This window comes from Cucurbita pepo, chromosome LG20 (assembly GCF_002806865.2).
Source record: "Cucurbita pepo subsp. pepo cultivar mu-cu-16 chromosome LG20, ASM280686v2, whole genome shotgun sequence".
In the NCBI taxonomy this organism is placed as follows: Eukaryota; Viridiplantae; Streptophyta; class Magnoliopsida; order Cucurbitales; family Cucurbitaceae; genus Cucurbita; species Cucurbita pepo.
In genome coordinates, this window is record NC_036657.1 from 900,462 (window position 1) to 915,985 (window position 15,524).

Sequence of the window (15,524 nt, forward strand, 5' to 3'; positions counted from 1 at the left end):
AGATGAGCTAAATCTTCCCGATGTTAACTGTGTTCGAGACCTTCTTATTTGAGCTTCCCAAATATACAAATCTTTGGCTCCACGAGGTTGTCGTGCTTTCGCAGCAAACAACACTCAACGTGATCGAGCCCTCAAATTGTTTCAGAGATTGTTTTGACAGTAATGACATCGAGTCAACGTTCACAAATTTCAGTCATGCTACCTTTAGAGACATCAAAATACATCACAACTTCTACATCTTTACAATTTGTCTCGTTTCTTTTCCTCAAATAAGCTGAGATTCATAACGAAAAACCAGAAACATGTTTTGTTTTACCATCAGCTACTTTGGATGCATAATGTTGAAAAGGTTTAAATGTCAGATCAAACATCATAATTCAAAGCCAATAGATTGCTGTTCATTGCCATAAGTAAAAGCTTATCTATAAGAATGGGGAAAAAAGTATAAATATCAGTAAATTGTCCATGCTCTGTCTCCATGTTTGGTTGGATGTTCTTGTCTTGTGGGGTCTCTCACTTCCGTCCATATTAAATTATTCCTTCCTTGAATTTTAAAATAACATGTGAACACTAAAAAAACAGTCTTCGAGAGAGAGAGAAAGATCATAAAGAACACTGCAAAATGTTCCCAGCATGCATGTGATGAGTGGGTCCGAAATAAATGAACATTTTCTGGATGATTCTCTGTCACGTTTTCAAGTTGAACAAAGAACATAATACATAGCATAATCATTCAGAATAGTTTTGCATAATTTTTCGAGTATTGTTTCTCTAAGTATAAATCAAAGCAATATTGTACAAAAGAAAAATATATGAAAAGCGAAAACAAGAATGGATTTAAGCTAACAGATTGACAAAATTTGCTTTAGATGATTATATCTAAACTTCTCTAATATGGAGGACACACCTATTTGTCAGGCCATCAGATCCAACGTTGTGGACGAGCAGTCTGATGGTTTCTTTGCAATACTGTATGGGCAAGTGTGTATCCTAACAACAATACAAGAAAGAACTAATGAAATCCCGAGTTGAAATGGAGCTAAACATTCGAAGTAAAAACACCAGGCCGAGAACTTACCGTTCCTTGCGCTTCTCTAAAAACCGAACTAACGATGCCTTTCGAGCCTGAGGCACAGCTGCAGGTACGAATGTCGGAGCAATCGAGGCAATCAGTGCAGCAGAACTGGCATCCATGGGAGGTTTTGAATGTATAGGTTTAGCAGCAGCAGCAGCGGCAGCAGGGAGCTCAATATTACTACAAGGGAATGATGCTTTCACCTGACCTGTGGAAAGCATGTTGTTTTGTGTTTGAGGCAGCCCGTTGCTGCCAGCCAGAAGCATAATAGCCTGAGCCTGAACAGAAACAACAATAAACTAAGAACTGTTTCTTCCCTAAATGGTGAGAAGGCAAGAAGAAACTAGAGTTTTCAAAACCTTCTCAGGAGAAATATCATTATAAACACACACGGATCCCGCATAGAAGATCGTCAGCTGCGCCATCGAACCGGGAGGCATTGAAGCATTCCTAGAAACAAAAGTAAGCATCAATTTACAAGACAGTTTAGCTACGAAATCTTTCCAAACTCTGTCTCAAAAGAACAGTACCTTAACTCGGTAGTACCGACTACAGAGCTCGTCAAAGGAACAGAAATGGCGGTCGGAATCGGAACCCCACCTAACGGCTGCAAGTTAACACTGGAACGAACCACAGGCTCGGCGTTTTGGAAACGATACGCTGTCATTGCATACTGATTTGCAGGCTTCTTATCAGAGGCTACATTCTTCTACACACACAAAAGAGAAAACCCAGAAGCCAAATCAATGAGTTTTCACCAAAGAATGGGAGTTCTTGACGATCATGAAGGAGAAAAGGGAAGAAATTGAAACCTGAATTACGGAGGAATAAGGGCCAAGTGGGTCGACAGTAATTTTCCTTTGCTTCTCATCTTGAGCGGCCTTGAAAGACAGCAATTGGGGAACAGCGGAGACCTTGTTGGAGAACGACCACTGCATACCTGAACCACACATAATCATTCAACGCATGGTTTAAAAATCATGTATTTGGAGCTAAGGACAAATAANAAAAAAAAAAAAAAAAAAAAAAAAAAAAAAAAAAAAAAAAAAAAAAAAAAAAAAAAAAAGCTGCATATATAATTATATCATCATTATTATAACGAACACCCATAGCGACGTGTGATTAAAAAAATTTAAATAAATAAAACTTTTAAGTTTGGTTTTGAAAAAATTAATAAACTGTCAACCACGCGTTTGAAATATTTAATTGTTAAAAATAAAATAAACAAGCACCTATCCAGCTGTATCATTTATTTAATATCGCACTCAACGCGCCAAATCAATTTTCTTTTTTCAATAATAAATTAAAAGTTCAAAATTAATAAACTCATTAAAATTATTATAAAAATTAAGAATATTAAACTTTAAATTTTAAATATTAAATATTTGAGCACTATCAAATTTATAAAATTCAATAAATATAATTTTTTATAATAATTAAAAATAAAAAATTAAATTAATTTTCTTTAACCTAATCCACACACCCATAAAATTAACTACTTTGGTTGATTAAAAAATAAAATTCAAACAATTTTTTATTTTGATTGCATTAAATACCTTCAAATTCTATATATTTCCCGAAAAAAAAAAACCTTCTCGGAATTTACAATATCTCAGGCCCATAACCATTTGATTTTATCTATCTATTATTTAAAATGTTTTTAAAAAAACAAATAGATAATAAAGAAAATGTAAGGAATCAAACACAATTTTAAGTATAGAAAATTAATAATAAATTATTATATGGGAATAAGAAAATAAATTTCCAATTTAAACACAGTACAAGAGGTACGAAACTAATAATTTTTTTTAAATCATGAATTTAATTTAATATGCAAAAAATCCCCAAAAAAACTTTTTGGCTGTCAGTTCTTTTGTACCTCAAATTTACATTTCAGTACAGCGCGCCAAACGTGGTTTTTACGCTCACTCTCACAGATTTTCCTTCCCCTTCGAAAACAAGAACCCTAGCCCTAGCAGACATATTCAAATATCCAATCCACCAAAATAGTTTCCGTAAATCGGTGATTTCAAACTCAACCGCCATGGAAATCGAAACAGAGAAATCGAAACGAAGAAATCGAAACAGAGAAATCGAAACGGAGAAATCGAAACGGAGAAATCGAAACAGAGAAATCGAAGAGGAAGAGGAAGAAGACGAGGAGCCATTAACGTACCTGTATTTTTGGAAGTATCTTCAAATTCTTCTTTCAAAGCCATAGATACAATCTTCGAGTTCAAACCTAAGAAATCTCTCTCCATTTCGAATCGAAAGAATTAATGCTCACAGAATTTCGTCGCGACGAAGAAGAATCGAACCAGTATCGAGCTTCTAAACCATGAAAATTTAGGAACGCACACACAGAGAAATCGCCGCACAGAGGAGAAAAGAAAGAGTTCTCGTTTCTTTAAAAATCAAAGCGAAAGGCAAAGCGAGAGAAGCACGTCTTTTTATTTAAAAATCAAATAAAATAAAAAAGTAATTTAATGCTGGTAAAAAAAAAATTAAAAAAATTAATTAATTAGCCTCGTGGTCTCATCAAATATGAGCCGTTGGATTGAAAAAGAGATTCGGGTCATTGAGATGCGGGCCGTGGGTCGCTTTGGAAGTGGGTAAATTTGGAAAACAACCACGTGCGAAGCGAGCTACGCGAATTTACCGCCACGTGGCCATTGTTGGATTTTCTCGAACCCGTGAGCTCAAAACGTGGATTTTTTTTTTCTTCTCATTTCTGGTTTTCCTAGTACTTTATTCCTTTTATTAATAATAATAATATATTATATTCCACTCACTCTACACAACCGAATAAATAAATAAATAAATAAACTCTTATCTACACAAATTAATATTTAAATATTCTCTCTCCCCTTTAAAATATTCTTTTCCATGTCAATTTGTACTAAAAATTAATTTCAAATGCTTTTAAAAAACAACATTAAATATTCTTTTTCTTTTTCTTAAAATAAAGTCCTTCCATACCAACTACCTTTTGTTTTTTTGTTTTTGTTTTTTTTTTTTTTAATGAGGGGAGTTATAAAAATATTTTTAAAAATTAAACCACATTTTAATAATGTCGTATTAATATCTTCTAACCCTTTTTAATAAATAATAAATAATTCACCGGCTTGATTTTAAAGTATTTTTTTTATTTATATTAAAGAATAGGGAAATTCGAATCTATTATAAAAAATAAAATAAATATATATATTTATAAAAAAATTGCAAAATAAATTAGCTATTGATGTTATCAATGAGACAATTAGAATGGTTTTTTAAAGTACGACAGCTAGAAATTAAATATCACGTTGAATATGAATATTATTTAATTCCGAAATTAAGCCATTGAAAGTACCGTGCATGTTACACAATTATAATAATGTCTTTAAATTAATTGTCTCCAGTAAACTATTTAATTATATATTAAAAAAATCAAAATAAAAGGCTTTTATGGGAATTTTGTCTTTTATTTATTTTATTTTTTTAAAGAAAATTGTTGAGGTAAATAAATAATTAATTTTACTGTGTTTTTAATAATGCCAATATATTATTTTTTGGTTTTGAGTTAAAAATTAATATTTAGCGTCAAATGTGGGGTAGGCGCCTAAGGGTGGGCCATACACGTCGGATCGTATTTATGGGACCTTCTAAATTTAATATGATTTCACTATTTTTTTATTTTATTTTTTCGTAAATAATAATTTACACTAAATATTATAGTTTTTTTTTTCTGTAAACTATTATTCATAATTCTATTAATTACTTGGTAAAATTATTTTGTATTCAAATGTTTGAATTTTCAACAAAAATAAATAAATAAATAAATACAACCCGTCTACAAATAATTTAGAAAAAATTTTAAAATAAAGAAAAAAAAGTAAGGATCACATCTCACGTTTCGAGCCCTAACAAAACATTGATCGAAGACGTCGTTTTCATTACGCATTTTAAAATTTAAATGTCCAACTTGCCTTTTAGCGTGGGGCATATTTTATTTTTAAATTTCTCACTAAATCTATTGTGATATTCTCAATTTTATGCAATTCCGAAAAAAAAAATTAAATAAATAAATAATAAAAATAATTGTCAATATCATTTTATCCCAAATTATTTTATTTCTAACAAATATTTTTTTAGACATATTTAATATATTTTCGATTATTAATTTCTATTTTATTTAACCATAATTCATATTACTCCTAAAATCTTTAATACTATAATTCATATTATTCTAACTTAGTTTGACATCAATTCGATCTAATTACTTATTTAAAGTATCGTAGTGCATAATATGATACCGACGTAAGTTTCTTTGTTGTAGGTTAGTAATGTAATATTATTCTATTAAAATAAAAGAAATATATTTATATTTTCTATTTTAAAAAAAAATTATAAAAGCAAATTTATTTTTGTAAAGAAAAAATAAAAATTTAGTTTTTCAAAATAAATTTATTATTTATTATTACTATTATTATTTTTGACTCGGACATGGTGTGGGGCCAGATGGGTATAATATTGGTCTTATTATTTAAAATTTTATTACCAATAATATTGGTACATCTAGGTTGGTCACTAAATTTTAAGAACGCATAATAGGTCACCATAGATTGAACCATTCTAACAATTAGAATTCAATCTACTCGAACCATCTTAACAAGGAGAATCCACGAAACCCACCTCTACCATTTGATCTTCAACGATCCAATCTTGATAAGAGCGTTGGACCAGTCACGCCCAACACATGCACCCAATGACATGTCATGTGCAAAATAGTGATGACTAGTAGCATCGAACGTTTATAAAAGACAATTCGAATAAATTCTAAAATATTAATTCTCGCTTCTTAATTTTTAAATTTTTTTATTTTTTTATTAATGTTAGATTCTCGTTGACTGTACAATTAGAATATTAAATCTAACGGAAGAATCTAATACCTATTATTTTAAATTAAAAGAAACTTGATAAATAATCAACGCATACATCAATATAATAAATTATATGCTCAATAAAATAAAAATCAATTAAATATTTTATTTAACCAACGATTCCATATGATACACATTTTCAAAAAATAAATCCAATTAATTTGACTTCCCGATTTCCAATATTTGGTTATAAAAAAAAAAAAATCAATTTCCCTGACATTAAAAATATTAAATCATCAGTTAATGTCAATTAATAATTTATATATAAATAATAAAGCTAAAAGAATTGGGCTGAGCCCAATAAAGATAGACATAGCAATAGAGAATACCGGCCCATAATCACCTGGCCCATAATCACCTGGCCCATAACCATCTGGCCCATTCATATTATTTTTGTTAAATTGTCAATTATACCCCTTTAATAGGGATAAATTTCAACATTGCCCAAATTGGATGGGAGGAACATCAAGTCATTAATTATTATTTTCATTTTCGAAAATAACGAACAGACTGTGACATAAAATAAATATTCAAATTAAAACCGTGTATGAGTATTATTAATCTTAACTACATTCGGTAGACGAGACTCTTACTACCATCCAAAACTCGGTCGTTCGATTACCCACTCTTGCATTAGTTGAACAGCCCCAGTTTCAACACAAACACGACCAGCTAATAAGCCCTCAAATCGACCCGAGTCATGTAACAACAAAGAATAAAGAAAATCAATCACATTTAACAAACAAGACTCTTATTAACTCGGTCGTTCCGTTACCCACTCCTACATTTGTTAAACAACCCAGTTTAAACACAATCACGACCAGCTTATAAACCCTCAAATCAACACGGGTCATATAACAACAAAGAATTGTAAGGTTGACCCGTGGAGTATTTCGAGTTTGTGGGACATGGGAAAGGGGCAGCTGCCTATGTAGCAATTAAAAAGACAGCACAGTTGGGACATTGTATTTAATGTCCTCCTCAATAATGTATGGCCCCAACAGACATGTGTTGCCCAATTACACAACAATGATGCATGAAAGAAGCTGCCTTAATGAGTAGTGAAGGTATTCATTTCATGCCAACCAACAGCACACAAAAGAGATGAACTCTTTGAATTGGGTATCAAAAGCTATGAACTCTTTGAATTGGGTATCAAAAGCTATGAACTTTATCTTTAAAGGGCTAAAGAGTGGACAGCACAACGAACAAAGCTCATCATAGAAGGTAAAGAAGAACATCTCATCAATTTCAACACATCAAAAGCAAAAGCAAAAGCCAAAAGTAAAGGCAAAGGCAGTAATTAATTGCATCACCAACCCAACAACAAATACAAGACATTAAAGGAATTCAAACTGTTGGTAAATCTTTACTTTTTTTCTTCTTCTTCTTGGCTTCAAATGAAAGATATGATGGCAGGTAGGTAAGTAAATTGAGAATGCAACAAATGGAGATAAAATTTACCCTATAAACCACCAATAAACTCACCTAGAAGACATGTCGTCTGATTCACGAGCAGCGTCGGGTTGTGGATTGACAACTTCGTGTAGGCTGGATTGGCGAAGCTCTTCTATACGCTTTGTGACTTCGGACATTGTGGGGCGCTTGTCAGGATACTGAGCTGCGCAATCGACTGCAAGCTGCAATAGTTGAACCATTTCCTCCTCGATGTTTTGGTACCTAAGAAGTTCGAGGTCGAAAACTTCAGAAGTCCATTCCTCCCTAACAACTGACTGCACCCATCTAGGTAAATCAACTCCTTCCTCATTCAAAAGGGAGTAGGTAGGAGCCTTTCCTGTCAAAAGCTCCAATAGCAATACGCCAAAACTATACACATCAGCCTTATGGGATACTTTACGAGGATCAGTGACCTCTGGTGCGCGGTAACCAGCTACTCTGTTGGGGCTGGACGATGGTCCAACAAGATGTGCTAAACCGAAATCGGAGACTCGAACATCGTAGGATTTGGTTAGTAGAATATTCGAAGATTTTATGTTTCCATGGGAGACATTAGGACCTTGTGAATGCAGATATTCAATTCCACGAGCAGCTCCAAGGGCAATTCCAGACCTGATTTCCCAACTCAATGGAGTCCTTCCAGCTCCTTTGTTTCCTATTGTCCAAAGTAAGCAACAAGGAAAGAGTAAAGCTTTAAAATGTACAACCAATCAATCCAAATCAAACTAGAGAAAGTAGAGCCAATTATGATCAAAACGCAAAACTAAGCAAAGCAGATATTGTCCTCGTTGGGCTTTCCCTTTCGGGCTTCTCCTCGAGGTTTTGAAAACGTGTGTGCTAGGGAAAGGTTTCCACACCCTTATAAAGGGTGTTTCGTTCTCCTCACGAACCGATGTGGGATCTCACAAAGTGAAACAGCTTACCGTGTAGAAGAGCAGATAAGCTTCCCATGGACATGTAATCATAGACAATAAGCTTCTCGTCAGCACTGAAATAGTAAGCCCGGAGAGGGACCAAGTTTTCATGATCCATAGAACCAACAGCTTCAACCTTCTCTCTGAATTCCCTCTCAGTTATGGTGACATCCTTCAACCTCTTCACAGCCACTACAGAACCCACTTCCAATGCAGCTTTGTAAGCAGTCCCAAAGGTTCCTTTCCCCAACACTTCGGCTGAAGCCCTCAAAAGATCCTCCAAATCAAAAACCCTTGCAGCATTGCCAAAAAACACCAATTTTTTAGACCCAGTTCCATTGCCATTCACTGTTGCCACCGCCGCTGTTGCAGCAGCAGTGGCAGTGGCAGTGGCAGTGGTAGTGACTGGTACAGTAAAACCATCACTATGACCGCCATTTTCAATATCGCCGACTGGCTTACCCGCCTGAACTTCAACTTCAGGAACCTTCACTGTGGCTAAATCGACTGAACGCGTTTGCTTGTCACTTTTCTTTCGGCACAAAAGCATTAAGATTACAAGTATCAATACAAAACCCAGTACAGATCCAATGATAATCCCAGCAATGGCTCCCCCCGACAGCTTTTTCTTGTGTCCAGAGCCACCATTGTCCCCAACCTCCCCTGTCGGCACAACAAGATCACCAACGCAAACCTCTAGAGGGCGGCCGCAGAGAGAATTGCCCAAAAAGGAACGCGAAGAAAACGACTGTAATCCCTTTGGAACCGACCCATTTAATTGATTGTTAGAAACATTGAACTGATCCATAGGGATCTTCAAATCCGGGATAGACCCAGATAGGCGATTGTTCTCGAGGAACAGTGTCCTAAGACGGGTCAAATTGTTGAACCCAGAAGAGATCTCCCCAGAAAAGTTATTGGACGCCAAATTAAGACGAACAAGATCATGAAGCTGGAACAAGAAATCAGGGACCAGACCTGAAAACTCATTACCTTGCAAATAGAGGTTGCGAAGATTAATGCAGGCAGAGAGATCTGATGGGAGCGGACCGGAAAGGGCGTTGAGCCGAAGGCTGAGAGTGCGAAGCTGAGTCAAGTTCCCAAAAATGCCGGTCGGTAATTGACCAAAAAGCGCCTCTCCGGGAAGACGCAGAACGGTGACACGATTGTCCTCGCATTGAATCCCAGGCCAAGAACAGTGATTCTGATCAGTCACATTCCAGAGCCGAAGAGTTCGGCCACCCACAGCAGAGCGAAGGGCCAACAGAGCTGTTCTATCAGAGCCAAGATCTGGCTTCACAGTAGATACTAGAACACAGAACCCCAAAAGAAACAGAGCAAGCCAAGGAGTTCCCATCTGGGTTCGCATTCTGAGATGTTTAGAGCAAAACCCAGTTGAGATTCTGCAAAACGGGGGACTCTAAATCACAAAAATTCCAAAACCCAATAAGGTTCGCAAGGCATTGGTTGAAAGATTGAAAAGAGGGAGCAATAGAACTACAAAAAAGGGTAGAGTATGAGCTGGGGAAGCTGCAAATTGTGTGCTGTCGGCTGCTTTTTTCAATTGGGTAAGAGGAATTTCACAGAGTTAACAGGCTGTGGCTAAGAAGATGAACAGATTTCCCCTTTTTCAAATTTTTTTAGTACTCAGAGAGAGAAATGGATAGAGAAAGGGAAAGCCATAGCTGAGCGTGTAAGCATTCCATGCTTTTTGGTGTATCCAAAAGCCAGTGGTCACTGTCAAATTCACAGACCTATTTTCATTTTTTCTTTTCTTAAATTTTTGTCTTTATATATTCTCTATTTTTCTTTCCAAATGCTTACATTTTCAAATTTATTAAATTATGTTTAATTATTTATATTTAAAAAAATAAAATTATGTTTAATTATATATTGAACTAAGTATTAATTAAAACTATATGATTAGCTCACATATGTTGATTTTAATGTAAGAACTCAATAATAATCATAGCTTATTGACTTAATCTATGTAACAATGGTTCTAAAGTACCAATAATTATAATTTGGATAAATCTTAATCTAAATTCATTAAAAATACAATTAAGCTATATTAGATATCTTTCCATTTATTACAATAATAATACAACTAAGCTAATTAAACATAATTTACCATTCTATATTAAATTTGTTTAGTGGTCTAANTTTTTTTTTTTTTTTTTTTTTTTTTTTTTTAATTTTGTGACAAATATTATTGGAAATTGAAAGGGCCCAAAGTTAGGTGACAAAATGTCTATCCAGAGGATACTTTTTTCTTTTTTGTATTAATTGATTGTTGTTTGATTCCAATGTTTCCGTTACATAAAACTTTTTCACTCTAATAATTACCTTTTGACCTATTTTCCCCGACAAATTACTTTCTTTATAGTTAAAACTTTCATTTAATTCGTTTGGTAATTACTTTTTCAGCTTATAATTATAACATTCCCAATAAGGTAAAGCTTATATGATACAACATTTAACTAATAGATAAAAAAACTAGATAAAAAACAAGGTAATCGAGAGAGAATTTTCTTTTTACATAACATTTTTTCATCTCTAAATTTTTATCACTCGATCAAATAATCTTGTAAGTAACGTGACATTCATCAATTACTAGACGCGTTATAGGTACAAAAATATTAGAGAATAGAATAGCATATTTCTTTTAAGCATTATTATTTTATTCATATCACATGTGGGAGTACGTAACAATTAATTAATTACATAGGTATGGGTATTTTTATAGTTAAAAGATATAATTAAAAAAGAGTCGGTATGATGATTTTATATAGAAAGTGGTTGAGTTAATAAAATTAATGCTTTTGGTTTTATTATAAAATTGCAGCTCTTTATCATTTACGTTAACACCAACATCCAACTAATAGTGATAAAAGTCTTAAATCATTTAAAATCATTTCAAGGAAAAATAAATCATAACATAAAATTAAAAAATAGTTCATAGATAATTATAATTCAATAATTAAAAAATAATTTTTAAATTGAGAATCCAAATATTCCATCCTTACAACCTGGAACGTTTTAATTGGGTAAGGCTACCTGGGGAGGCCCACGTGGTTTGATTACGTGGCAGGCCCAATAAATTCAGCCGGCCCAGCCTGCTTTAATTTAGGGCCGACAAAGATTACTTTTTTAGGGAAAAGTTATGAAATGAGGTCTGAAAAGGTAAANTTAGGGAAAAGTTATGAAATGAGGTCTGAAAAGGTAAATATCAGAAGGATTATAAATAATAAAAAGTTTAGCCCAACACTACTAAAAATCTATAGCTATTTATTATTTCAAAGAAAATAAAAGAAAATTATCTTCTCTCCCCCTTTATGCTTTATTTTTCATCTTAAAAACACGTGATTATGGTTTAAAAGATCATAAAGTTTCAATCTGAACTAAAGAAAAAAAAAAGTTGTTTCTTTTTTTAATAAGAGCTAGCTAAGTGGGTCCTACCATGTTTAATAGGGGTGAGCATTTAACAACTAAATCCACCGCTAGTAGACATTGTTAGGAATCATGACTCTGCTCAATGGTATGATATTGTTCACTTTGATCATATGGCTTTGCTTTGGGCTTCCCCCAAAATCCTCATATCAATGGAGAGAGTATTCCTTGATTATAAACTTACGATCATTCCCTAAAATAGCCGATGTGGGACTTTCATCATCCAACACCTCCTCTCGAACAAAGTGCGTCTCTCCTTAATCGAGGCTCGACTCCCTTGAAGTCTTAATCATTTTTTACTGTCTTCGAGGAGGCTTGACTCCTTTCATCATCCAACACCTCCCCTCGAACAAAGTGCTTCTCTCTCCTTAATCGAGGCTCGACTCCCTTGGAGTCTTTGTCATTTTTTACTGCCTTCGAGGAGGCTTGACTCCTTTTCTTTTGGAGTCGTTTGTTCGATATTTGAGAATTTACCAATCTATTGGCACGACTAAGTTTCAGGCATGGTTTTGATACCATGTTAGGAATCACGACTCTCCACAATGGTATGACATTGTCCACTTTGAGTGTAAACTCTCGTGACTTTACTTTGGGCTTCCCCAAAATGCCTCATACTAATGGAGAGAATGTTCCTACGATCATTCCCTAAATTAGCAGAGGTGTGACTTTCATTATCCAACAGACATATTGTCCATTTTGACAAGTTACTTACTCTCATCAGCCTCACAGTTTTAAAACTCGTTTGGAAGGGAGAGACTTACAATCTTATAAATAATGTTTAATTCTCATCTCCAACCAACTTGCATCTCACATAGAGCATTAAAACTGCATCCATAGTTCAACGACCCTATGTTGAAAATATTCTAATGGGTTTTGTGTTCGATGATTGTGAGATCTATATGATACAGACTACTGATATATTACTAGAAATCAGAATAGATCAGAAGTACGAGAGAAAGAGAGACAAAGGCTTATCTGTTTGCTCGCTTAAGCTCATCCATTAACAGATGTGCAACAGATTCGTAACCCATTTCTCGAGCTGCAAAAATCAACACAAAAATGGCAGCAAAATGATGACCCATAATCAAACAATAACACATAAAGTTTGCATATTAAAGCAGAAAAATCAATAACCTCGGTAAATGGCAAGCCCTGTGGGAGCCATCTTGCGCTTCTTCAAGCACAATGAACTGCAAGAGCACACCCAGTTAAAATCCACCAGAAATAGTCAGTAGGCAGTTTCTAAAGACTTTAAGCAACCAGACCTGTTGCATATCCAATGAGGGTTGGTTCCTTCCTTCTCCACACAATGAGGGCACATCCATTTCTTGTTCTCAATCACTTCTTCCATTTCTAATCAACAAACATCACAGCCCATTCCCACATTAATTCTATCTCAAAGATTTTGATCAGCAGTTTGTATTGAGTAGAGCTGTTTACCTTCGCCATATCTGACCTTCAGACAAGCTCGGCAGAACACACCATTGGAGGAATGGCAAACGGAGCAATCAGTTTTCCCTATAGGGAAATAGTCAGTACATTTCAACTACATTTTAATTGAAATAGATTTTGTTTAACTCACTTACCGATACATGGTTCATCCATATCGAGATTACCACATCTCTTGCAATCTTCTTCACCACAGAGTTTCTTCTGCCTACACCCCAATTAAATTTCAAACACCATTCATCTCAAATCAACCATCAGCAGTGACAGAAATGTGAAGGAACAAAGGATTGAATGTACCTGCAGAAATGGCAGCAAATTCCATAAACAGGATCATAAACACTCCCCCGTCCCTTACTATTACACCTCCGTGCCGAAGCGTCCGGCGAAAGCCGATGGTCGAAGTCATCAATTTCCACCAAAGGAGCATTTGCAGGCCTCTTCTTAATCTTTTCCCCCACTGTGAAATCAAACGTCAGTTAACAGTAAATCATTACCTAAGTGATACAGTATACTCTTCAACTATTTCTCCATTGATCTACCTTCTTTAGGCTCGAATCTTAGACTCTGAACTACCTTCCTTTTTAATCTGTCGGATCTCCGGTAAGAAATCTGGTCGTGCACCGGAGTGGAGTCCAGTGAAATCTGCTTCAATCGATCAGAGCGACGAAGAGGAAGAGAAATCCGGGGAAGTGTGTGGCGACATTTTCTCCCTTGGATCTTCGCAGATTTTGCAGAGGAAATAATAGAACGAAGTTCGGATGCGGTCTTCTTCAACCCTAGCGACGCCAATCGCTCCTGATCCCGCCATTTTCCATCAAATCAAAACAGATAGAGATGAAAAAGAAGAAGAAGAAGAAGATTAGGGATTGAAAGAGAGACCTGATTCTCTAAAATGCGAGCGTTTCTGATATCTTCATAGTCGCTTTTTGCTCTGAGTCTTCCCATGGTGTTTGTTTCTTCTTCCTCTCCACCTTCTTTGTCGCAACAAATTAACGCGATTGAAAAGTGGAGGGGATGATAAAATGACAAGCTTGTCGCTCGGAGTTTGTCACCTACGTATATGGGCCGTGTAATCTCGCTAGTGGGACCCACTGACACCGTACTGTCACCATGTTTTGTGCGGTCATTCATTTTTTTGTGACGGGGCTGTAACTTTTACACTGAGCTCAACGGTCATTTTTTGTATGGGCTCTCGGCAGTTTAAAAATTCAAACTCCGAATCCTTTTGTTTTTGCAAAGAATAAAATGGGGATTTTAATTTAATAAATAAGAATTTATTCTTTTTTCTTTGAAAGTTATAATATATTTTCTTTTTTTTCCTTTTAAAAAGGTATTAAAGTTTTAAATTAAAACTCTCGCTACTTTATTTAAAAGTAATAATAATGAAAAACTTTAATTATTGTTTTAAACTTAACAAATTTAATTAATAACTGAGGTGTGGCTAGTTCTCAATTATCACTGTCACATTAAAGCCATATTAGAATCCCGATTTTTATTGTTGTGTTTGGTTGTAGTGATGAACGTAACTTACATCATAGCTAGCGTCGATCTCCATGTAAACTAACCACTTTGGCCTGTTACATATTGTCGTTACTCTCGCGGTTTTAAAATGTGTTTATTACGGAGAGGATTCTATACCCTTTTAAGAACTTTTTTTATTTTCATCTCCCGCTAATGTCAGATCTCAGAGTCTACCTCCCTTAGGGGTACAACATCCTCACTGACACATTGTCCCATGTCTGGTTCTTATACAATTTTTAACGATCTAAGCCTATTGCTAGTAAATATTTTCCACTTTAGCTTATTACGTATGGTCGTTAACCTCAAAATTTTAAAATGCATTTATTAGAAATAGGTTTTTATATCTTTATAAGGAAAGGATTTGTTTCCCTCTACAGATGTGAGATCTCAACTAATGACTGACAACTATTAGACTATGAGACTACGACTATAAGTAACAAACCAAAAGCAAATAATATCTGCGATTGGGCAGTTACAAGTTATAATTAGGGTTTGAAAATGCTTAACCAAAAAAACGAGTGTCGTTCTGTTTTATTATTTTTTATTTTCAAATTTGATACGTCAATTTCTATTTAATATTTAAATTGGGAGAAAAAAATGAAGATTTATGAAATATTGGAAAATCGACGATTTAGGAATTAATTTGACACAAATTATAAACTTATAAAAAATCATAATTTATCATTATTTTAAATTAATTTCTGTAGTTTATTTATTTATTTTTATTTTATTTTT

General features: G+C 34.4%; 3 protein-coding genes across 4 annotated transcripts; all 3 read right to left on the reverse strand.

The window, feature by feature from the left end:
* Positions 1-658: 658 nt before the first annotated feature.
* On the reverse strand, positions 659-3,506 carry LOC111782598 (protein TIFY 6B-like). Of its 2 annotated transcripts, none has more exons than XM_023663380.1 (6): positions 3,252-3,506; positions 1,888-2,015; positions 1,606-1,781; positions 1,435-1,525; positions 1,079-1,353; positions 659-990 (listed from the first exon to the last, which is right to left on the reverse strand). In XM_023663380.1, the coding sequence occupies exons 1-6, from the start codon at positions 3,334-3,336 to the stop codon at positions 915-917; spliced, it is 831 nt and encodes a 276-aa protein (XP_023519148.1). In that variant the 5' UTR covers positions 3,337-3,506; the 3' UTR covers positions 659-914. The 2 variants fall into 2 exon arrangements, with proteins under 2 accessions (XP_023519148.1, XP_023519147.1); XM_023663379.1 differs by having other exon boundaries at positions 1,606-1,784.
* A 3,684-nt stretch (positions 3,507-7,190) lies between these two features.
* On the reverse strand, positions 7,191-10,187 carry LOC111783158 (probable inactive receptor kinase At1g48480). Its single transcript, XM_023664057.1, has 2 exons — positions 8,379-10,187; positions 7,191-8,110 (listed from the first exon to the last, which is right to left on the reverse strand). The coding sequence occupies exons 1-2, from the start codon at positions 9,736-9,738 to the stop codon at positions 7,482-7,484; spliced, it is 1,989 nt and encodes a 662-aa protein (XP_023519825.1). The 5' UTR covers positions 9,739-10,187; the 3' UTR covers positions 7,191-7,481.
* A 2,373-nt stretch (positions 10,188-12,560) lies between these two features.
* LOC111783086 (cell division cycle-associated protein 7-like) lies at positions 12,561-14,293 on the reverse strand. Its single transcript, XM_023663968.1, has 8 exons — positions 14,148-14,293; positions 13,808-14,063; positions 13,566-13,725; positions 13,406-13,476; positions 13,260-13,337; positions 13,085-13,172; positions 12,954-13,009; positions 12,561-12,858 (listed from the first exon to the last, which is right to left on the reverse strand). The coding sequence occupies exons 1-8, from the start codon at positions 14,211-14,213 to the stop codon at positions 12,791-12,793; spliced, it is 843 nt and encodes a 280-aa protein (XP_023519736.1). The 5' UTR covers positions 14,214-14,293; the 3' UTR covers positions 12,561-12,790.
* Between the last annotated feature and the right edge of the window lie 1,231 nt (positions 14,294-15,524).